Below are 25560 nucleotides of genomic sequence, written 5' to 3'. Positions count from 1 at the left end.
TGAAGTAGTCCTCTGGAATATGAAGGCCGAGCAAAGGAAACTGTATGTTTAAAACAATTGTGCCAAATTTTAATACAACTGCAAAATGTTTCCCTCATTAATACCCTCTGATCTCTTTCTCTCAATAATTTCATAACTATTATTCTATTAAAGGCTTCAATGTTTGGTTCCATCTTAAACATTTTTCATATTCATTGATTGATGATGTTTATTTTTTCTTTTCAAAATTCAAACTACTTCATTCAATTAACAGAAGAGTTACAACGGACAGAAGGATTATCTACAGGAAAGGAATAACCCACCCAAGACTTACATAACATTACCAGAAAGTCTATGAGCTAGGACATTCAAATCTCTTCTTATAAAATTAATAGACACACTACTAAAAGCATTCAAAAAAAGTTTACAATCTGACACTATTGGTTCAGTACTTGCAATCGAATTCAAGCCTCTAATGCATTCAATCACCACTATGGCATCTGATTGGATAGTAGCTTCCTTCAGATTTTGATCTGCCGCTAGTTGCAACTTGAAAGTACCCACGGATAGCTAAGACTTCGGCTAGAGTGTGATCTATAGTCAATCTCTCTTTTCTGCAAGCTGAGAAATAAATGTTGCCTGATGAGTCTTTAAACACACAACCAAAGGTAGTAAAACCATCCGAAAAGCAACATGCATTAACCTAAATAGTAAGAGCACGGTGAACAACAACAGGGTTAGGTGCAGCATGATCCGGCCTTTTCTTTTTCTGCCAACGATTAAATTCATCAACAAAATTCAGTGCAGCTATATCAGGGGGGAGAGGGGGCTGAGTTGCTTGAACAGAAATAGGTTCCTATAAAAGCACAATTTCCACAAATAGAGCAAAACAATTGAGTCTCTAAAGTATATTTCCTCTTGAGGTATACTAGCAAAACAATAACCAACTTTTCAAAGAAGAGTTTTGAGGAACATGGAGCCCAAGGCTAGATGAAAACCAAGTTAGCTTTGCAACATTACACTCTATTAATAAGTGTTTGGATGTTTCTACCTCAGCGAAGCAAAAAGGGCAAACAGATTCAAGTTTCTCTACTTTTTTACACAGGTTACCTTGAGTGGGGAGGATATTTTACACCAACCGCCAAACAAAGTTTTTAACTCTGTTTCGGAGATTAATTTGCCAGAATTCCTAATTGATGATAAGCTGAGCGAACTAAATACGTACCATCCTTCTCACCATTCCAAAAATAAGAATCCTCCGGAAGCCTAAAGGAAAGAGGTATACTAGCAATAATTTGTGTTTCAATCTGATTAAAGACAGAAAATCAAGTATATGTTTCATTGTTTAGTACTATTAAGTTTTAGTAGCACATGCTCATTTTCTGTCTACTATGTATTGTAGAGGCATGACTAACAACATGCTTGGTAATATGTTTTTTAAGCAAAATAAATGACGCGTGGCAGAATTTGTTTGATTGAAACTTCGTAAGTAGATGCATAAGTGAACTAAAGTTTATTTTTTTATTTGAAGAAGTTAACTATCTGTAGAAAGTCAGTAGGATATTTGAATGACTCAACTATGGATATGATTTAGTAATTAACCCATACAATACATCAGCACAACATAGGAAAAGAAAGGGAAAGAGAGGATCTCCCTGTTTTAAACCCCTTTGAGGCCTTATATTAGAATCATTTTATCGGTTGATAAGGTTAGAAAATCTGACCGTGGACACACATCTCATAATAGTATGAACTAGAGCTAAACAACATTCTTGTTTCCTTCACTTTTCTATGAAAAATGCATTTCCCTCTTCAATTGTTCGATGCATCAGTAATACCCGCATATTTAAGATTGTTTGACTTGAAGATTTCAAGATAAAGATCGTCTCTAGATGAATTGGTACACTCGTTTGAAAAACAGAAAACCATCCCCTAGATTCAAGTGAAACCAAATATATACACTACACAGAAGCGAATCTACTGATATTTGTTTATTAAAATAATATGTATACACAATTTGTGAATCTACTCATATTTTGTATACTCATAGATTTCTTGGACTCTAGGAATCAATTTACTTGAATAAAAAGAAAACCTATGCAAGATTCAGAAATCACTCACAAACAACTGTTATTCATGAATATGATTTGCTGCCATTATTTACCAAAATAAGGTTTTTAACTTTAGCAACTCATTGAGTATGTTAATCATTTCACACTCTTGATTTCGTCTAAGAAATAAACTTCAGTCTAAAAACTATTGAAAACCCTCTCTTTCTCTTCCTTTATATGTGGAGTTCAAGTGTTGCTGCTCAAACATGGCCATAGCTCAGATTTAATCATGTTGATCAATCTCTCTTCTTTGACCATGTGATCAATCTGTTGACATTTCTGCTAGATCCCTCTACTTTACAGTGCCAATATCTACAAACATTGATATCAGTACAATTAGAAAATAAAGTAACAAGTTTTTCTAGCTTTACTAAATATTTTCAAAACAGTTTCGTACAACACACCTTGGACATCTCTTTATTCCTATTTCTTCATTAGTTTCGTATAAGAAAATTTCCCATATTAACATACTTAAAAAGTTTATATAAAAGAAAACAAATACTTTAAATCAGCATCCAATTGGATCGTAAGTCAGAAGAAAATTACAATACAAACTTCAGCGTGAAGTTTTTGGTTCTGAGCTTGATGTGCATCATTATCACCCTTTATAGTTTCATATATTGTCTTTTCAGAACATCATAGTCTTTCTCCAACTGCTTGGTCTTCAACCTAGTCCTTCTGTTCTGAAACCTAGTCATTCACTAATCAGATTGAAAAGAAAGAAAAAACCTGAAAACAGCCCAGCTGCTAAATGTTTTGGTTCATCTAGGGCGATACACCAGATCGCTAAAGTAACAAATAAACTCTATTGATGAATTTAAAGAGAATAGCAATTACAAATTATTAATATGTTAAGAAAATTAATTATAATTCCATTCGCACAAAAATGAAATGAAGCCATAAACTGGAAATATCGGTTCAAAATAACAATGTGTAACAACAGAATCATCTCACCTAGTTTCAGTCTTACAGTAGACCTCTTGCGATCATTTCACGAAGAAGTTTCTCTGCCATATCATTTTCATCACTATCGAACAGAGCAAGGATAATTATTTCATAAGTTTTAGCATCTGGAATGCAGCCATTGTCTTCCATTTTTGACAGCAAGGCCAACGCTTCATCAAACATGCCCTTGTCACAAAACCCTTGGATCATAACGGTATATGTATAGACAGATAGATTATGGCGTTTGACCAAAAGATCTTCAAAAACTTTTCGTGCATCCTCCAATTTTCCACTTTGGCATAGTCCCTTGATAAGAATAGTGTATGTGTACATATTTGGTTGAATACCCTGGTCTTTCAATTTTGTTAATAATGCAATTGCCTCGTCAACATGATGGTTTTTGCATAAAGCATCCAATAGAGAACTGTAAGTTATTATATTAGGTGGTTGACCTCTATCATGCATCTCATCGACTAGCTTCAACGCACAAGAGATTTTCCCCAATTTACACAAACCATCAATAAGGGAATTGTAAGTTACCACATTAGGAATAATTTTTCTACAACGCATTTCTTCAAAGAGATTTACGGCTTCATCCACCATTTTAATCTTACATAATCCATTAATCATGGTAGTATAGCTCTGAACATTAGCAATGACTCCCCTTGAGGCCATACTATCGAATATATCTTTGGCCTTGTTAATTTCTTTAACTAAGCAATATCCATCCATTAAAGAGTTATAAGTAACAACACTAGGTTTGATGCCTTGTTTCATCATCATAGATAACACATTTTTAGCTTCTTTCACCATACCATCCTTACAAAAAGCATCAACCAATATAGTAAAGGTATACACATCGGGGTTGATGTTTTCCGATGTCATTTTATTGAACAAACCAATTGCATCATTCAATTTACCAACAATGCAAAAACCACTAATTAAAGCATTATAAGTGACAACATCAGGAGAAATTCTCTTAGCAACCATTTCAGAATATAAATCAAGTGCATCATTAACAAGTTTATCTTTGCATAAACTATCTATAATTGCAGTGTACATTACCACATTAGGCCGAACTAATTTCCCATCAACTTTTCTCAGCAATTGTACAGCAGCTCTTATTTGTTCAACTTTACATAATCCGTTGATTAAGGTACCGTAGCTAAATTGGTCCAAATGAAAACCCAACGCTACCACCTTATCATGAAAGTGCAATGCTTTATGGAGGTCACCTTTGAGACAGAGACCCTTGATGAGTGTAGAGAATGTTATGGCATTTGGGTCATAACCCTTTTTGAGAATCTTGGCGAATATAGAAAAAGAAAGAGAGTTTTGACCCAATTGAGAAAAGCAATTGATGAGGATGTTGAAAGTGAAAAAGTCAGACTGAATTCCATTTAATTCCATTTGTTGATGAAGTGAAAGAGCAGTGGAGTTATGCTTAGCTTTGACAAGGGAAGATAAAATCTTGTTAAATTGAATGATAGGTGGGGTAGGATTCTTGTGATGAAGCAAGTAATTGAATGAGGAAATGAGATTGTTTTCTTCATCTTGGTAATGATGTAATTGTGAGAAGAGCCTTATTGTTATTGAAGAGGGGAATAAACGAGTGAAATTAGGTTTTGGAATGAAATTAGAGACAACAACTTTTGAAAATGACATTGTTTGTTGTTGAATTGAATGAATGAAATGGAACAAGGAAACTTGGGTTGAACGAGATTATATGATACGAGTGATTCAAAAAGAATGTGATTGAAAGAGATAATCCAATTCAGTTTGGGTTGCAATGATTAATCAACAAAGGATGAAATTGAAATCCCAATCAGATAACTCAATCCGTCTAGATGGATTTACGATCTCTATGACAGACTTTCTTTTCTTTATTTTTTTTTTAATAAAAAAGGTCAAATATATTGTGGAAGTCTAATTTTTATTTTATTTTAAGGAAAGTCTAATTATTTAAAAGACTCCCGAGGGGGCAATTTATTCGGGCAAATATGACAGTTTTGGAGGGGGAGGCAGTAGCCTTACTCGCTGCTATTTACTTTGCTGATGTGAAATGATGAGACCGGGTTGTCTTCGAGTCTGACTCTGCTACTCTAGTGCAAACTCTATCATCTCTGGGACATGGTGATTCAGAATTCTATGCGATTGTTTCTAGTATTATTTATCAATAACTTTACATTCCAACTTCGAGGTGAAGTTTGTTAGGAGACAAGCGAACATGGTTGCTCATACTTTAGCTAGGGTGGCGTGTTCTTGGGCTAGTCACCGTATTTTTAATTCTTATCCTTCTTGTATTGAACATTGGTTGATTAATGATAATAATAGTTAACTTTGTTTTGGTAAAAAAAAAGGGTTAAATATATTTTGGAATTCATATCTTTGAAAATTTGGAAATTATTTTTTTTACCAAATAATTTGGAAAAGTTAAAATCTATTTATACTAACTTATAGTTCAAATTGACCAGTGCATTTTTAGATTCACTTTTGAAAATCCAAAATAAATAAATTAATGTTTGTTTGTTTGAAACTTTCCGATTAGAATTGCTTTTGTATTTAGAATCAATTCTAACTTAAACTAGAATATAAACCTTTTGCTAATTTCTACCTTCAATTCTTTTTTGACTTATACTCTCATTTTTTTTTTTGACGGAACTCTCAATTTTATTATTTAACTAACTTTTACGTAAATGTTTTGTCAAAAAAAAAAACTTTTACGTCAACAAACATTTTGTCAAAAAAAAAAAACTTCTACGTAAACAAATCTAAGTACAAATCATTTTACATTAAAATCACTTTTAACTAAAATTAATTTTTACCAGTACAAAATTAAATTTACAACTCCTAATTTTTCTTAGTTTTTGCCTAAATTTCTTATAGAGTAATCTATGAACAAGTATTACTTTATTCATAATCTCTTGCAAAGTCTTGGTACTTAATAACTATACATGCTCGATATTTATCATAATAACTACACGCATATCTACAACATGAAGGAACTGAGCAATAAAAAATAGACTACATTTTAATGCTTAATTGAGTGGAGTATTAAGAGATTAATAACATTATCAAATTGGAAGTATAATGTTAAACTATTATATGGAAGTAAATTAAAGTATTAAAAAAAGTACGTAAACCTTTGATTAGAAATATTTATTGAGAAAACTATAAGCTTGTCACTATCTTGTTTGTTAGTCTCACTGATATAATAGGGGCAATGAGCTTAGACGCCAATGTCGAGATCACTACTTTAGAGAAAACTATTATATGTTTGTAGCAGAAAAGAAAGGCCAGACCATGATGATTATGCAATTTACATTCACCACCAAAGATTGTTTTAAAAATGGATTCACGATTCAGTGTTTTTTAAATCATCAAGTTGTTTGTACTCCTGTACACACGCGGCAAATGCCACTTTTGTAGAAAATTGTGAAAAAAAAGTTTACACTCAACCAATCAAAACCCATAACTAATTTAACACATCATATTACCATTTTAAAATTAAGATTATATTTAAAAAATAATAGAAAATTCTGAACACGAATGGAAATGGAAACACAATGATACCTGTAACACGATGAGAAAGATGGAGATATAAAATATAAGGATGATGAACATCAAGATTGGTTGGTTGGAGATGAAGAAGAACATCTTTTTTATTATAATAAAAATTAATTAAAACATACTGTTTACTGGTTTGGAGTCGTCAGATACATATGGAAACGGCCACGTTACACGTTTAACGGCTAAGTCATCGTTGTTGTAACAATGTTCATCAAACTTTTACTGATTTAAGGGATCAATTTGAAACATAAAAAATGTAAAGACTAATACAATATTTTTATCAAACTTAAAACCATGGAGGTATCGGCCAATTAAGAAACAGAGTTGCATTACTTGGATATGAAACTAGCGCACAACTTCCACTCTGATATCATGAACCGTGATTAGCTTACGTAGCATTCTGTTCTCATTTTCTAACTTATGCAGCAACATACTAAATAGGCTCGTGGAAGTCACTTGGTGTGTTTCTCATGTGTTGTTACACTTATTTGTGACAGTTTATCGTAACTTTGTTATTGTTTGCAAATTGGAGAGGCTTTGAACATCTTGTGATAGTTTGCTCGTCATCAATGCATTTTTAACCTTTAAGATATTAATGCACAAGTTAGCACTTCCCTTAAATAATGGTTGGGTAAGGACATATCCCTTAACTTAATTTCAGATAATGATTTCGTTCTTTATGAGTTTGATGGGTGATAAGAGGTGAAGGTCTATGCAGCAACATACTAAATAGGCTCGTGGAAGTCACTTTTCACTTTAATTTGCTGACAGTTTTTCGTTACTTTGTACTTGCTTGCAAATTGGAGAGGCTTTGAACATCTTGTGATAGTTTGCTCATCATCAATACATTTTTAACCTTTCAAGATATTAATGCACAATTTCTAAAATTAAGTTTTTACATTTGACTTTTTAACTTGTACTTTAATGGCACAAGTTAGCACTTCCCTTAAACACAATGGTCGGGTAAGGACACATCCCTTAACTTAACTTTAGATAATGATTTCGTTTTTTTTTTTTTTGTCGTTTTGGTATTCGTTCTTAATTTAATAATGATTTTCATCCACATGCAACTTTAATCTCTTTAATTAGAAAGTTCGCTTCACTTCATTGGGTAGATTCCTTTACTGCTATCTTAAGAGAAGGCAATGAATGTGTTGATTAGTTGGCCAAGTTTGGTACTACCAACTTCGACTCCTTGAAAATATGGACAGCTCCTCCACCTCAGTTAGATATCATTTTACTAGAGGATATCTCTCGGGCGTCAAGGCATTGAATTACTTAGTCCTTTTTCTTACTTTTCCCCTTAATAAAAAAAATATGGATTTTAAACGTCAAATCTAAAATTTATATCAAAAAAAATAAAGACAAAATTATTATCTAAAATTAAGTTAGAGGGAAAATAAGATTAGTTTTTCCATTAAATTTATATGATTTGATTTCTTCTTTGCTCCCAATCAAATTAGTTTTTCCGATATTGAATTCTGTTATTGACGTGTACTTCCTCTCCTAAATTTTCTGTTAGACAGTCCATTAATTTTCGTATTCTAATGAAATCTGTTACAGATCAGTACTACTATTTCCACTCTCCCACTACTTTTTCATTTCACCATTCATTCTTTTTTCTCTATACTCCAATTTTGTAGCTTCAATTCTTCAAAGACCAACACCTAGCTGATGAGAAAGCTCACTCTTCATCACGTGTTCAAACAGGCTAGGCACATATCAGGAGGGACAACAAGTTATAATGTTGAAATCAACAATCCATGTATTATTACTACTGGACCCAAAAGATTTTACTCTTTGGATCCTAACAAAATTCCAAAAGGGTTATTCGAAACCGTTCCTTACACGAAACGAACGCATTGCATAGAGAGATGAGCAAAATGAGGTCTTCATCTCTGGATACTTCCGAGTACACCATTTTAGGCCGCCTTTGATTGTGGATAACAGGAAGGTCACCACCTTCTTTTTCCCATTTGGATGGATTGAATTGGGAGGTTTTGATTGTGAATTATCCTCACACTTATGCCTCATGTTGCCCTGGTGGGAAAATTGTTTTATCTACCACTTTGCTCGAGCATCATGCAAGTGATGCTGAGTTAGCATTTATTTTAGCACATGAGGTATTTCATCGTTTTGTGTTGTCTAATCTTTGTTTTTTATTCACCTTTTTAATTAATTACATGGTTCTAAATTGCACTTGTTACAATTACATTGTGAATATTGACATTGCGGCGCAATTGTGGTTGTGATGTTTTTGCAAATATCATTATTTAGTTCTACTATGACTTAATATGAATATATTTATACTTTCCAACATGTTAATTTTTGCATATGATAATATAGACTTAACGTTTGTGAATTAGGTTGCGCATCGTGTGTCTCGACACGAAGCTGACAGGTATACAAGGTCCATGTGGATTACTACTATGGATCTTTTTCTCAATCTATTTGTCACCATTGATTTTGCCAAAAGATTGTTCCCACTTGTCGATTTCCTACCTTTCAACCGACGGTATGATTACTTCATTATTTCTCGTTCCTAATCCATTAACTTCTTGTGTTGTTCTTTAATTGTAGTAGATTCATTTAATCGATTGAGATTTTTTAGGCACATGGCCCAACAAAAAATAAAGTTTGAAGGTGTATAGTGTACACGCAATTGAATAAAAAATCATAGAGAGTTGGTTTGTTAGAGATATGAAGAGCATGCAATTAGAATATTGTGCTGCACATTCTGTGGTTCAGTGCTCCTTTCTGCCGGTCAACATTGTCTTCATGGAATACATGATCATGCTTGTTCTCAACCGAATTTATTCACAATTTTCAGGTGTGAAATGGAAGCTGATTACATTGGGCTTCTGTTAGCGGCTTCAGCTGGATATGACCCCCGGCTTGCAGTTAAAGCCTTCGAGAAATTTCCAGAGTTACCTAAGTATGACAAAAATTCTAAGCTTGTGGTATATAGCACTACCCATCCATCAAGAAAAAAAAGAGCCAAAGTGTTGGCTCGACCCAGGGTAATGGAAGAAGCTCTTACTTTGTATAATGATGCAAGAGAGAAGCGGGGGGGATGAATGATATTTTTCTGTTCAAATTCCCATGCAAGTCCGCTAACTGATTCGAATCATATAGCTGGTATTTTTGTGTTGCTCTCAAAATGCTACTGTTGATATAATTTTGGTATAAAACAATCAAAGGAAATCTGGTGCATTAGTATTTTTACTTTTTCTGGTATGGATATTTGCTTCAGCAATTCAAAATCGATCGAACCTTGGAATTGGATAAATAGCACAATGATTATTCAACCCGTTCCTTTCCTTGATTTCTTTGTATAAATTCCATTTTCTCTAGCTTATGTGGTCTATATCAATCTATATTTCACTACTAATATGGTCTGTGTATAATACCTTTGCTACTATGTGAATTCCTATTTCACTACTACGTGGTTATAAAGGTATTTTTTGATCTACTATCAAATTAAGGGTAATTCATTAGCTAATAATGGAGATTTTTGCTCTACTTTAGTTTTTAGTTACAATCCGAGTCGCTATATGATCATAGTATGACAAATAGAATTATTTGCTTTAATAAGCATTTTCAGCTTCATTTACAATCTCAAGTCGCTATAGAGTAATATTAGCAACTTTGTAGCCCAAGAGGTACGAATGGTGAATAAGTTACAGAAAGATATTCCTTTAAAAGACACTTTGTAGCAAAAGAGGTAAGTAATATTATAGAATTTATATGCAACACATGAAAAGGTACAGAAAAGTGTAATGCCTTTCAGGATTCAAAAAGGTGTCTATTATAGTAAAACAAAAACACCTTCTCCTTTTCTTTTACACTAAAGTGGAGCTATCAGAGTGAATCCAAGGAATATTAATGAAGTAGAAGATGCAATAGACTCGTCTTTGGAAACATCTTGATGTTGGTTACTGTGCTCTTTCTAGTTCTAAATTGCTACTGTTTTAGTTATATAGAAATTGAATTGTGGCATACAAACCTCATGAATTTGAAGCATTTCCTTATTATCATCATTTCAAATAGAAATTTGGAGATCCACTTTGCATGTATTTTAAGTGCTTGCTTATAGATAAATAGAGGTCTAAAAAATAATTTCACCTAAAGCTCCAGACAGTAAATAGCATATGTTTATAGTTGCTTTCATATTCAACATCTTTTGAATTTCATTTAGTTCTTTTTAATATATACAACTAGATATAGACTCTCGCAATATTAAATAATTTATGCCAAAATTAAAATAATTTGTTTTGAGTGAAATAAACTTGATAGAAGATAAATAAAATAAACATTCACATGGTTAGGCTCCCCCAATGTGGCAAAAATAGTTAAATTTTTGGAAATTGAATCAACATAACAACGAAAATCAAATTTGGAAATTGCATGTGAAATAACAAAAAGTAAAAAGACAGATACATTCCCAAGTTGAATATTTTCGTCATCATGACCACAAGAATGTTGATTGAAAATTTTGAACAATTAAAACCAACAAATGTGCCATTATCACCACTCTTCGTAATTTGGGTTGGATGTATTTATGTATGAAATCCATTTTGCAAAGATGATATAGAGGTCCAACCAACTCCAATAGGTTGGATTGTATGGGGTATAAATCAAACTGACCAAGGAATGATCAGGGCCTAGGTCATTGTTGTCTTCAAAACTAACAGCATTATGGCGATAAAAACATTGGATATCAAATCTGATGATCTTATTGTTTCTGGGAAGTTACCATTCCATTTCCCAGGAATAACAAGATCATGAGATTTAATATCCACTATTTTTATAGTTATAATGTTTTTAGCTTTGAACGCAGCGGTGACCTTGGCTCCAAGCATTCCTTGGCGGGCCGGCTATAAGTTCGATATAGAGGGTGGAGTTTTTTGGATTTGAGGAGTAGCGAAGAGAAGAATTTAGTGTTGCGAGGTTAAGGTAGTTTGGGTAGACCTACCCAAAATACAACAAACAAGTGATGATACGGTTCGTAGAACAAACATAAAATAAAATGGAGGAATTGTATTGTAGCCGTTTTTTGGGTGTTGAAATAATTTTTGAAGAAAGAGGGAATTGTGCTGACAAAGGAAAATGAGTACAAACAATTTATAAAAATTAAAAACTTAAAAACAATAGACAAGGGATAGAATTTCTCGTAGAGGAAATAATTTTGTAAAGGAAAATTCTTTGAATAACGAACGAGAACAAACAAAAGAATCACATTTGTTCCTTTTTTATGGGAAAAAAAGTTTGCGAGGAATTGAATATTGAATGAGGTAGCACATGACAACACTTCAAACCTTTTACCACACTAGGCCACTTATGTTTTTACTGAAAGAATGTTGCTTCCAAAATAATATATCGTACTAAATGTCATTAATTTTTTCTTTCGGTTATCACATATGAATTCCTTTTCATTATTTTTTTTTTCTTTTGATTTCTCATTTTTATTGCAGGTCATCTTTTTTTTTTTTTGAGAGGAATTGCAGGTCGTCTTTTGTTTTGTTGCTTTTTGAAGTAGTTTAATAACATAATACTAATGATTAGACCCTTACCCTAGATATTACTCCCATAGGTATCATAATTCAAATCTTATTTCACAATAATTTTTTTCCTACGAATTTTTTTTATAATTCAGTTACTACTATTGCATCACAGATAGACAACAATATTACGGCATTTAAATTAAATTAGCTATACTCTAATTCATATTTTTTTATGAAAATACTGGAAAAAAATTAAAAATATTTATCTAAGAATATCTACCGGTTCACGGGTACCTACAAAGGGTGTTAGAAAGGCATTGTAGCACTATACAATGCTGGTTGTGGGCACTTTTGATAAGGGGGGACTGATTCCATGCAACCATATAGAGGATAATTCTGTTGATGATACTCGCCATGTGGAGGTGGCATCATATGATAGCCATAATGTTGCATTTGCTGCTTCTCGGAACTAGGTTTGTTCTCCACTAAACCAGAAGGCCCGCCAGGAGGACCATTTTGAGATGGAAGAAGAGCACCCATTCTTTGGGGATCCATTGAAGGGTAATAGTTCCTTTGCTGCAGAGGAGGTGGATTGTTATAGTAAAGCATTCCTTGGGTTTGGTCCTGGTTCTGCTGCTGAGATATAACTGCTCGTGGCAACAGCCCACTATGTGCGACAGAAGCCTGCTCCCTTGCTTGACCAGAGCCGTCGGACTCGGGTTTTGCTGACTGAGGCCTTCCCCACATCAGCTTTATCCTAAGGCCCTTAATAACCAGTTTGTTTGAGAGTTCCTCAGCTGCCTTTTCTGCACCTTCTCTAGTTGTATAAGTTACAAAAGCACAGGCCCGTTGGATAACCACTTTGACTGATTCAATTTCTCCATGGGCATAGAAGTTATCCCGCAGATCCTGTTCAGTGACCCTAGCATCAAGTCCACCAACATAAAGTGTTTTAATGCTCTCATCCTCGGGAACCTCCAGAGAGCTCATCTCCCCCGCCTTGCCAAGTAGTTTCATTGCCACCGGATCATTCACCCTGCAGTTCAAAGGCATGATCAGCAAATTTTTCTAAATAAAAACGAAGTTAAAAGCATGAAGCAATATTAAAAATGTCACAAACTACACAAATGAAAGTGTTGCCATGTAAAAAAAAAAAAAAAAAATCTCATACTACATATTAGCATGTAGGATGCAAGCAGCAAATTACAAAAAAGAAAAGTTACAGGTTAAGAACTTTGGAAGCTAAATTATGCGTTTCCATTTAAGCAAAATCCAAAAAACGAAAGAAAAAAAATGATTAATGACTTTATCCCTATGTCTATGTCGAAGGAAAAAAAGAAACCATGGTGTTGTTACGTGGATATTGGATACACCCACAGGTAATTATAGGGAAAACTAACATAGAATAAAGTGATAAACATCGACTATCTCCATTACATTACACGCACAAAAATCTCAAGTTTTTTCTGACATTACATAGCAAAGCTAAATAGGAAAAAGTAAAAGCAATTGAAATTGAAAGAGAGGAAATCAGTACGTACCCATAATAACGATCTTTGATATTTTGTTGAGAAAGTTCCCCAGTTACTGGCATCTCATGTCTGTAAGGGCACTCGGCTCCTCGAGTACACTCACCCCTTGTGTAGAAACTGCAAATATGTGCCCGGTTTCTTTTGTAATAAGGTGTTGTCCTTCGAAGCTTCAAGATAGTGTCATTTGGGCGTGCTTTACCAAAAGAGGATTCATAATCTATACCAGCTCTAGCCTGCACCATACTTAAATAATTAGTAAAAACTAAAATAATCATGAGCAAACAATAAACTATAAATAGGGTTCATCATAATAAAAACATACCTTGCGGTCATGCTCTTCAGCAAAATACACCCTATTGACATCACTCTTTAGAATTGAGTCGTTGGAGCTGAGAGCTGTATCACGGACTTGAACCGGAAGTCCGTATTCAAGATCCAACAAGCAAACTTGACAAACATTCTTTAGCTTAGAACATGTTTGGCAGATCTCTGATTTTTTATATCTTGCATCGCGACCTGGGCTCCATCTGAAAACGGTAAATGGCCTTGTACAAATCTTGCACTCTTTGTCATACTTGGCCTTTGTCTATATCCATAAATAATTTCAATAATTTTCAATTAATCAACAAAAAAAAAATTAATTAGACACAACATTCAATAGCCACGAGAAGGAAAGAGACATACCATTCGAATGTAAGGGCTGTCACCGAGACAGGATTCGCGGATGATGGGAAAGTCGGAAAGCTCCCAACCGTCGGCTTCGTGATCCCTTAGAAATCTATGCGCCATGATATTTTCGAGGTCGTTTAGGGTTTAGCCTTCAAAACCAGAATCGAAATCGCTAGAGTAAGAAAGCGTGAAATCAATGAATCTTTTATCACCCGTTCCTAATCCTTAAATAGAGAGAGACGACTTTTGGCTTGGGCAACACGGCCCAGTATATATCTGTTTAAAATATTTTATTTTTTGTCTTTTATTTTTTACTGAAATTTGTTTTCATCTTTTACCTTTTTTCTAAATCGTTTTAATCTTTTATCTTTTTAAAAAGAATGCTATTTTAGTCATTATCAATCAATAGTATATATATAAAGTAAGGTTTTTTATGCCACGTGTCACTTCCACATTCATTCTCAATATTTTTATTATTTTTTCTATTTTATTTAACATAAATATCTCAACAAACTTTTGATCTTATGCACTCAGTATTTTTTATCTCAACAAACTACACATCAATCAATCAATCAATAGTATATATATAAAGTAAGGTTTTTTATGCCACGTGTCACTTCCACATTCATTCTCAATATTTTTATTATTTTTTCTATTTTATTTAACATAAATATCTCAACAAACTTTTGATCTTATGCACTCAGTATTTTTTATCTCAACAAACTACACATCAATCAATCAATCAATAGTATATATATAAAGTAAGGTTTTTTATGCCACGTGTCACTTCCACATTCATTCTCAATATTTTTATTATTTTTTCTATTTTATTTAACATAAATATCTCAACAAACTTTTGATCTTATGCACTCAGTATTTTTTATCTCAACAAACTACACATCAATCAATCAATCAATAGTATATATATAAAGTAAGGTTTTTTATGCCACGTGTCACTTCCACATTCATTCTCAATATTTTTATTATTTTTTCTATTTTATTTAACATAAATATCTTAACAAACTTTTGATCTTATGCACTCAGTATTTTTTATCTCAACAAACTACACAGCAATCAATCAATCAATCAGTCAATAGTATATATATAAAGTAAGGTTTTTTATGCCACATGTCACTTCCACATTCATTCTCAATATTTTTATTATTTTTTCTATTTTATTTAACATAAATATCTCAACAAACTTTTGATCTTATGCACTAAGTATTTTTTATCTCAACAAACTACACATCAATCAATCAATCAATCAATCAATAGTATATATATAAAGTAAGGTTTTTTATGCCACATGTCACTTCCACATTCATTCTCAATATTTTTTTTATTTTTTCTATTTTTAAAAACCAATATTTTATTTAACAAAAATCGGGTTTTCGGGCTACTTGATCGGATTGCTCCGAAACATCCCCAGAAAATCAGAAAAAATTCAAGGACCATGACTCCCATAGAAGGGACCTCTTACGGGACTCCGCCCCTCAAAATCCAAAATTCCATCGTTTAGACCCATTTTTCATTTTTATTAATTTTTCATATTCTCGTAAAAATCCAAAAAAAATTCGATTAGTTTTATTTGATTTTTAGAATTTTTTGGTACTGTTTTTATATTTTTATGATTTTATTTGACAGGTTTTTAGCATTTTTTACTTAGTTTTTTGTTGTTTTTAAAAGGAAAACTCAAAACTGTTGAAATGTGAGAAAGTCTGATGACTGATTATACATAAGAATTGTCCGGATTATAAAATCCGAAATAGTAAACATGAATCCTAATTTTAAAATCCGGAATGCACAAGGGCATTTTTAAAATTTTTACCGGGCGCGGGAAAAGGCAATAGGGCGGGAAAGTAATAGTCCATGTTTAAAGGACCCAAAACTATTACCACTTGGACTAATTCATTATTGATTTTGTTACACTTTTTATTCTTGCATTGGACATTCATCTCATCATTTATATTTATTTTTAATTTTTTTTGAAATATTTATATTTATTTTTATGATATTATTATAATTGTAAATTTAAATAAATTCAATCTAATATACTGACATGTGTATTCGTGCACACAAACTTATAAAACTTATTTAATATCTAACCCGGGCAACGCCGGGTCTCTAAACTAGTTTTTATTTGTTTTGGTATGTTAAAAGTATTAAAACATCACCCTTTTAAAAAGATAAATGATTTAAAAAGAAACTAAAACGATTTAAAAAAATCATAAATAAAAGACTAAAACAAATTTTTATTAAAATATAAAAAGACGAAAAATATTTTCAAGACTTTATTTTTAGGTCCATAAACTGAAAATGGTATATATCTCGATTGTCAATAAAAAAAAATTTAAAAATTGTAATTTTAGTTATCGCTTTTTTAAATATGTATGAACCGGCAAAAGTTATTATGCATAAGTCATTTCCGTCATTTCCTTATGCACCCTGCATAAACACTTCACAACCATCAGATTTGTTTTACACGAGTAATAATCCTAGGTTTATCAGCTCACACTCTCACAATCTGATCCCACACACGCAGAAGCTCATCGTAGCTCCGGCGCCGACGTGATTCTCACCCTTGCTCGCCGCTCCGACGTGATTTATCCGGCCAAGTTCACGGCAACGTGATTGCGACATGATTTCACCGGCGAGGTTGCACGGATTTCTCCAGCGATTACGACGTGATTGCGACGTGATTTTGTTGTGTCTGTGTTTCTTCAAAATGAAATTCGTCGTTCTTCTGATGAATCTTCGTCTTCTGGTTATTTACAGCGACTCCGCAGTTGTGGTAGCTGGGTTCGTACAATCGAGGCTTGAATCCGGGCTTTGGGTTTGGTTTAGGTGACCTTGGCACTAGCCGATGGTGGTCGCCTCCTCTACCCGAGGCTGATTTTCGGCGGTTTTGTTTTCAATTGCAAGATGTTTTCGATTTGTGGAGTTTATTCTTTGACATGATATATCAATTGTAATCATCTACCAAATTACCATTGGAAACAGAGGATGCATACTAAGTTTGAAAATGCAATATGTTTTTTCTTTGTTTTGAAAATGTTATGTTATGGTTAGAAGATTACATATGTTTTTGATTTTTGATTGTCATATGCACCCTGGTGGATCAAAGAAAACCATTAAGTACTTCTAATGGTTTTGGAGTACAACTCACAGAAACCATTTCCACAGCAAAATGGTTTTGGAGTACCCTGCATAAACACTTCACAAAACCATTATACAATTATTTTGGTTTCTCATAGAAGACTATCAAAACCATTAAACCATAATTATGGTTTCAGTAATAATTCCAGTGTATAACATCTTAATCATTATTTAAAATCATGTAACAATAATAATTTCATTAAAAACCATTACACAATGATCTTGGTTTCACATACGAGACTATCAAAACCATTAAATCATACTTATGGTTTCAGTAATCCATACCCTGAAGTTTGTTTAAATTCAGCAACAACCCTTTCTGCAAATCAAGTGTATAGTATGATGACGATGGAAAATAGAAATTGTATAGTATGATGACGATGGAAAATAGAAATTGATGTGGTGTGTTGTTGCTGTTGAGTGTTCCTCATTTGATGTGTTCGTGTCGGTGTCGCTGTGGACACTCGATTGTTATGCAAATGTTGACGGTTACCAAGTTAAGCATATGTATATATTGTTTTGCTAAAATCTTAATCCAAAAATTAAAGACTTTTGCATATATGTGTTGGCATGACCACATATCAGTAAAGTGAGCAAGTGAATTGCAGAAATAAACTGGCCATTAATTAATGAAAATCCGGTATCGTGCCGGAGAAGATGAAGAAACGGAATTGTGGTTTCGCTTGGGGGTGTATGACAAAATGGTTTGGGGTGTACGAAGCAATTATGTTGGGATACCGATTAATGGGCTGGGATTTATGCAGGGTGCATAAGGACGCCTTTTGCATGATAACCGCACCCGTATGAACATGCCTATGAAGAAAGCCTTAACCAGAAACTTTAGATTGTATTTTTCAAAAAGCAAACCCTCAAGCAATATTCTTGGCTTGCATTTTCTAAAAAGAACATAAAAATTAGAAAACATAAAACATCCTTTTCGAGAAGAACAAACAAATCGGAAAACTTGAAAAATGTTTTTCAATTTCAGTTTACTCTCTCTCTCTCTCTCTCTCTACAAATCTATGGGTGTAAGGTGAAATTTTCCTATAAAATAGCCTATTAAAATTAAAAGCGTTCAGATAGACACTCCCGTATATGTATTTTTTTTCATTGTACTAATGCGTATAAATTACAAACACTATTTTTTTAAAAATTTTGATTTTGATTAAAATTATATATGTAAATGTAACGAATCATGTGTATCTTTTTTTATGACACCAACAATATAAGGTTTTGAGTTCGGGTTAATCTCTCAGTTTTTCTCTGAGATCCTTCATTCAGTGTACAATCCTCTTCCTGATGTGAGTGTTTTCTTGTTGTTTTCCCTAAGTTTTTTCTTGTTTGTGTTGTTGTTTTTCCCTTAGTTTTTTCTTGGTTGTGTTCTTGGATTCAGTGTGTTGTTTTTTGCAATCATGCCTGAATATGCTAAGCAAATATGCAAATACGAAAAACCAGCGTTTTAAAAAATGTGACCGGACCTGCATCCGATTCGGTATGCCCCCATGATGTTGTGTAATAACCTTTCCCTTCCAAATGTTTATTTGGTACTTGGCTAGCTATTCGTGGTAGATTTCCAACTTGTGACAGATTAAGTAAAGTTGGAATTCATTCTGACTAAACGTGCATCTTGTGTAACAAAGGTTGTATTCATTCTAAAACTCATTCTCATCTATCCTTTACTTGTGAGTATTCAAAGGTTGTATGGACATGTGCAATGCAATGGAGTAACATGAACATTAATGCTTGCAATTGGCCGATTGTGATGCAAATATTTAAAGTCAGTGCAACAGGAACACTAGTACTCATGATATGAGCAGAATGATCTTGAGTATTACACAGTACATGATCTGGAAGAAAAGGAATGCCAGAAGAGTTCAACACATTCACCAATCAGTTCAGGAACTCCTTAATCAAATCAAAAATATTGTTTACATTAGTGGGTTGAAATCTAAAAAGACGAAGAATCTAATATTAAGCTTGTGAGGCCATTGTCTTTTGTCGTTTTTTTAGTGAGATTAACTCTTGTTTCTTTGGTTTGTGGCTTCTTGTTGCCATGTAGTTTGAAATAACTGTTTTGGCTAATAAAAGTTATCTCTATTTACCAAAAAAGTAAAAAATATACTTCTTTGGAAGCTTAGATAGAAACATAGATCTCTACTTAGTGAACACAACCTATTACTCGAATTTAGTGAGAATTTAGGTTGACAGAGATGATTGTGTCCAAGACTGGAGTAACTGGCCCATATATTTCTAAGGGACCATGAATTAGAAACAAAAAATTGCAGTAGTGTTGATTCAGGATAAGAAATTATTTGATTGGAAGGAGGAAAGGAAAACCTTGAAGCAAACCACATCCACAGAAGGAAGGAAGCAATATTCTATAAAAAAGAAGAATGGGAGAACATTTGTAGAAGAAAAAAATTAACAAAGATTTTTAAAATGAAAACACAAAATTGACGACAAAAGAAGAAGGGCTTGGACTGACCTCGAAATCCTAGTGAACTGAACTCCAAACTTGCAACCAAAAGGATTGCTCTTCAGTCAGAAAATGTAGTACTGGAAAATGTAGGAAATAACGTATACGTGACTTTCAATTGTTAACTCTCACCTTTAAAACCCACTTCTGCGTCTTTTTTGCCAGCTTCTTAATATGTAGAATCTCTTGTGTGAAGGACGGCAAAAGTAAACCGGAAATAAACAGGATGTAAACTTTTCATGGTTGATTCATACATATGATAGGAGAATCTTCAAGCTATGTAATGCGCCCAACCATAAGCAAATATTGTACAACAAATAATTTTCTCTCACTCAATTGACAACAATCTCAAGAAACACAATAGTTCAGACAATTAAACCTATTGATTGATATAACATAAAACCCACAATTTCGAAACCAAATTAGTTAGATATATGAGACTCTAATCCACATCAAACCTTGCTCTCCAAATTAAATAAAGAAGGATCAAACACATGACCCAAAAATATTCAAATACATAAATATAAATCACAAAAAAGTAGTATACATCCATTAAAAAGAAACAAAAATAGAGATACTAGAATACGTGAAATTAAATAGGAACTATAACATAGTAGAATGCAGGAAAATAAATAAAAGCTTAAACATGTAAACTAGCTAGTTGAAAGATTTCTCTTGGAAAGAGTGTTGATGCTACAAGGCTTCCATACTTGAAGGAGTCTCTTGACAAAATTGCATAACACAACCGTGCCTTTTATGCAAAACCCAACATCTGTAACCTCTATTCTTGTGAGCTCTTGGTTCTGGTTTGAACTGAAAAAGTAACGCCACGAAGAAGTTGTACTAACCGTGCTTATATGAACTCAAACGTGAAGGTGATTTTCAGTTTACCAGACAAGTATAAGATCAAGAAAAATGGAATCCAATCCAAAAGCAAACTAAAAACAAATAAAAAGTTGAAAGCCCATTTCACCTTAATCATAAAATCAAATGATCTCGACCTTTGCTGGTGGTGAGTTTTGAATCAAGAAGTCCACTACTCCATTGGGTATAAATGTATTTGTTTTCAAATCAAATTTGGCACCTTCTCTCATGAACTTAGCTCTATGTGCCTTGTATAGTGCAGTTGCAAGAGGTTTCATTTTGACTTGTAGTGACTCCAAGTTACACAAGGAAGAGAGTCTAAGCTTGAATAAATCTGGAAGAAAGGAGAGAACCTGTGAAATGCAATGAAGGAGGATGGTGACTTAGGATGGATAGTCATACATTTTTGACAAAATTTATTAATAAGTACAATAAAAGGAAGAAACTGAAGAGAAAAACCTGAAGAGTATTAGAAGAGACTGTCAATGATTTGACATTAGCAAGCTCTACCAGCCAGTTGAAGAGGCGTGCAGAATACTCTTCAGCCGGGCGATCGAATCCGGTGCAGGCATCAATGTAAAAGTGTTTAACAGAACTGAGACTGCCATGCCATGGCTTTAAAGTCAGAGGCCCAGTGAAAGCAAAGTTACAAAGATTGGGAGTAGATAACTTGCATATGTAAATCTCACTGTGGCAAAATGCATATCCATCCATAGTAAAATTGACAAGTGTAGTACTTGATATACAAAGAATTTGTGCATCCAGAAGTGTAAACTCTTCAATGATCAAAGTATTCAACCTTTTAAACACCGAGAAGGGGTCAACGCAACCATCATCGCCAACTCCAAAGTAGAAGAATCTTAACGCCAAGGTGGTTAAAGAGGGCAAATTGAGAGAATTCGGAAATAATATTTTGTTATCTTTAACACAAGGGTTAACGTTAAGGTCAAGAGAAGTTAGGGTTTGAGATGAAAACAAACAAGATGGAAATTCAGAAGTGACAGTGATTCGTAATATCTGGACATGATGTGAAACAGCGTATTCTGCAAAGCTCTTGAATACTTGGGTTTCGTGGAAACCCACCAAGTCGCCAAGATCGAGAGTGTGGAGTTGAGTTGAATCATCGCGCACAGACAATATTTGAGACACTGATTCCGTGAAACTGTCCAAAGAATTAAAGCTGCTGGGATCTAATCTAAGGGTTGGAAGAGTCTTTGTGAGATGGTTCCATGTTGTGGAGAGTACACAAGTTTGAAAAGCATGTTTTGTGTTCAAGAAGTCGAGAATGTGATGGATAATGGAATCTGGTAAATCGCTGAATCTGTCTTTGTTGTTTTCACTACTACTCTTCCTTTGGGGTAAGTGTTTCTTCATCCAGAACCAATTTGTTTGTTTGTGTGAAAATGAAATCGAGAGTAGCAGAATGACAAGGTTTCTGTTCCTTAGATCTACATATTCCGGTGGATTCTTGCACCTTAACCGGTGGTTTCTCTAAAACTAGGGTTAATTGTGTTCAGTGGCGGAGCTAGAAAATATTCTGGGGGTGGGCCAAATTATTTTTTATCCATTCAAGTGACCAATATTTCATGTGCAAATTTACCGCGTAAAGGAGTTTTATTTTTGGGTCAACCAAAACCTAAAATCGACATAAAATTGTATAAAATCTCGCAAAATAGACCTATAATTGAATTATTTAAATTTTTTGGGTGAGCCACTACACCACTTTACGGGAATTTGGATCAACCGAAACCTAAAACCGACACAAAATTGTATAAAATCTCGCAAAGAAGACCTATAATCGTTGATTTTTAAATTTTTGGGGGTGGGTCGTGGCCCACCTCAGTCCATGAAGGGCTCCGCCACTGATTGTGTTTTACCCATGTGTAATACTGACAATTTCTGGTTTTCTACCCATGTGTAATACGACTGCGTTAAACAGAAATTTGCTCAAATTAACAAGGGTAAACCGAATTTTTCTCAAAATTACAGTGAGTAAAATCGAAATTAATTTTCTCAAATTATAGGGAGAGAAATTTGCCATGAGGTCCAAAACCAAAATTATTCAAATTACAAGGACGAAAACTTAAAAAAAAAATATTTACAGGGTGGAAAACAAAAAATGATATATATTACAAGGGGTAAAACACTATTAACCCCTAAAACTACGTAGACATCCATTTTTTGGGGAGATAGGATCCGTTGACACCAGATGTCAAACTTTATATTGACACCAGATCTCAACCATCCATTTAAGTTTAATCAAAGGCTTATAACTGAAGTGGAAGAAATAGTCACAAGAAAGGGGGGTTTGAAACGTAACAAGTTCATGTACTCAAGAAAATTCTTGGTAAATGTTAGATAAAAGAAGATTCTAAAATATTTAGATATTTAAATAGTTGTTTTCTCAAGGACCAGAATGTCCTGGATAGTGTAAGGTTAAATAATTAAGCAGTTTTACTAAGGACCAGAATGTTCTGGATAATAATTATATAATTAATAAAGAGACTGAAATAATAAAACAATATTAATAATTACCAAGGACCAGAGTGTCACGACCCAAAAACAATCATCGTGACCGGCGCGCGAACTAGATCATTTTAGCCCGGCAAGCCTATTAATCAAACTTGACAACTATAATACATAAAAATTTCAATTTAAATTTCATTTCAAAATAAATATTCACTGAAATTTCGACGGAGTTTCGTCTATATTTTTAACATTTTCCAAGATGTAAATCCTGTTTTAAAAACCTGTTATCAGCCAGAATCTCCAAATAACATCTTTATTTTTAAACTACTTGTACAACTCAAAATAAACATCCTAGATATTATATTAAATCATGCCCCTTTCTAACTAGTCTAAATCTACAATTTAGCTCATTTCACAAAAATCATGACAAAACCCGTAAGCCTTTTTCCAGCAGAATTATCCAACTTCAAACGCACTTTCCGAGTTCATTACTAATCGGAATCACATGAAATTTAGGTCCAAACTGTAGGGAATTGAATGAGGAATCCAAAAATCTAATTATTACTTTATTCCAGGTTACACAACAAGATATATCACGAATATACTACGAATATGTCATACGAAGCTTTTACCCAATTTTCATAAGGTTCAAGTACGACCACTTTTAACAATAATACTCCATTTTGATCACCAACTCATCTCAGTTACATTAGCAATAAACCTTCAACAATGATCATCAAACAAAATTCTCTAATTATCTCCTTTCAATAATATTAGAATAATTCTTGACTTAAAATTTCATATCATTAATTATACATTTCATTCGTTACTATGAGCCGTACCTCATAGGCTACATTATCTCTCGTTGTAGCAAACGGAATACTATGACCCGTACGTCATAGGCTACATTATATCTCGTTGTAGCAAACGGTATACTATGACCCGTACGTCATAGGCTACATTATCTCTCGTTGTAGCAAACGGTATACTATGACCCGTACGTCATAGGCTACATTATATCTCGTTGTAGCAAACGGTATACTATGACCCGTACGTCATAGGCTTTATTATCTCTCGTTGTAGCAAACGGTATACTATGACCCGTACGTCATAGGCTACATTATATCTCGTTGTAGCAAACGGTATACTATGACCCGTACGTCATAGGCTACATTATCTCTCGTTGTAGCAAACGGAGTTTTCATATTCGTTACTATGACCCGTACGTCATAGGCTACATTATCTCTCGTTGTAGCAAACGGATAAAAATTTATTACTATAAGCATATATGCATCAATTAACATTACTATCCAATCACTTATTCTTAAAATCATCACTTATAAATAATATAAGAAATCCTCTTACAATTATCACTTATAAATAATATAAACAATCCTCTAGGTTATCAAACGTGGAAAAACCTCGATAACCTAAACTAACCGACTTGTGAACAAAAGTAATCGTTACATCAATTGTCTTGCTTAGCATTTTCCTCCAATATTCATACTAACATAAACACACATATTAACATACAAGAGATTTTAGAATAAACACACATATAATTATGAAATAATCATACTATCTCATAATTTCTATTCAAATGAATCATTCATAGGGCACAATTCTACTACTCAAAATGGAAGGTTTACTAAGGAACTCACCAATAAACATCTGACAACTCTTATTTCTCCGTGATACTTCAACTTAATTCCCAATAGCCACTTGTGCCTTCATCTTTGTTACCTTAGCTTCTTACTAATCCAACCGTGAAATTTTTCCCAAAATTGCCACATCCAATTGTTGAAGGAAGACATCAATGTGATGTTTTTGAGGATTTGAAAGACAAAAACTCTCTTTTTCTTATATTGATGTACGGTTAGAGAGGAAGGGAAAATAGAATTTGATGCATATTTCTCATTTCAAGTTGCTAGAAAAACACTAATCCAAACATGTGAGTTGAATTGCTAAGGATTTGGTTGAGAAAAATGAAGATTGAGAGGGAAAGGGTGAGTGACGAGAGAGAGAAGTGAGAGAGGAGAAGAAGAGGAAAATTTGGAATGATGTGGAAGAATGTAGAAAATTGTGGATTTTCCACTTAAAAAAAATCTTGAGTGGCAAAATTACAATTCTGCCCCTTCCTTAAAAAAATCTTATGGAGGGATATTACATTCTACCCCCTTAAGAAAATTTCGTCCTCGAAATTTTAGGGATTTACTTGCTAATAAGCATAAACAATTTCAACTTTAGATTTCAACATACGTCCATTACGAACTGATTCTTTCTTC

At 33.5% G+C, this 25560-nt stretch overlaps 4 protein-coding genes and 1 long non-coding RNA gene across 5 annotated transcripts; 1 reads left to right on the top strand and 4 right to left on the bottom strand.

Annotated features, from left to right (window-relative positions):
• Positions 1-2676: 2676 nt before the first annotated feature.
• Positions 2677-4938, bottom strand: LOC146917111 (uncharacterized). Its single transcript, XM_085718900.1, has one exon. The coding sequence runs from the start codon at positions 4698-4700 to the stop codon at positions 3057-3059; it is 1644 nt and encodes a 547-aa protein (XP_085575026.1). The 5' UTR covers positions 4701-4938; the 3' UTR covers positions 2677-3056.
• A 324-nt stretch (positions 4939-5262) lies between these two features.
• Positions 5263-9682, top strand: LOC146917110 (mitochondrial metalloendopeptidase OMA1-like). Its single transcript, XM_085721823.1, has 4 exons — positions 5263-5311; positions 8556-8728; positions 8972-9120; positions 9436-9682. The coding sequence occupies exons 1-4, from the start codon at positions 5263-5265 to the stop codon at positions 9680-9682; spliced, it is 618 nt and encodes a 205-aa protein (XP_085577949.1).
• A 2612-nt stretch (positions 9683-12294) lies between these two features.
• Positions 12295-14494, bottom strand: LOC146917109 (zinc finger CCCH domain-containing protein 25-like). The gene is made up of 4 exons (XM_085718903.1): positions 14326-14494; positions 13964-14227; positions 13651-13874; positions 12295-13145 (listed from the first exon to the last, which is right to left on the bottom strand). The coding sequence occupies exons 1-4, from the start codon at positions 14428-14430 to the stop codon at positions 12416-12418; spliced, it is 1323 nt and encodes a 440-aa protein (XP_085575029.1). The 5' UTR covers positions 14431-14494; the 3' UTR covers positions 12295-12415.
• A 5894-nt stretch (positions 14495-20388) lies between these two features.
• On the bottom strand, positions 20389-22585 carry LOC146917108 (F-box/LRR-repeat protein At3g26922-like). The gene is made up of 3 exons (XM_085718904.1): positions 21266-22585; positions 20916-21159; positions 20389-20755 (listed from the first exon to the last, which is right to left on the bottom strand). The coding sequence occupies exons 1-2, from the start codon at positions 22178-22180 to the stop codon at positions 20929-20931; spliced, it is 1146 nt and encodes a 381-aa protein (XP_085575030.1). The 5' UTR covers positions 22181-22585; the 3' UTR covers positions 20389-20755; positions 20916-20928.
• An 862-nt stretch (positions 22586-23447) lies between these two features.
• LOC146917107 (uncharacterized) lies at positions 23448-24555 on the bottom strand. The gene is made up of 2 exons (XR_015015467.1): positions 24436-24555; positions 23448-24117 (listed from the first exon to the last, which is right to left on the bottom strand). It is a non-coding gene; the product is annotated as an uncharacterized LOC146917107 (long non-coding RNA).
• Between the last annotated feature and the right edge of the window lie 1005 nt (positions 24556-25560).

Source organism: Medicago sativa, chromosome 6 (assembly GCF_051527215.1).
Source record: "Medicago sativa cultivar Bolivia chromosome 6, Bolivia_mono, whole genome shotgun sequence".
Classification (NCBI taxonomy): Eukaryota; Viridiplantae; Streptophyta; class Magnoliopsida; order Fabales; family Fabaceae; genus Medicago; species Medicago sativa.
The sequence above is the reverse complement of the archived record's forward strand: the minus strand, read 5'-3'. Positions and strand labels throughout refer to the sequence as shown.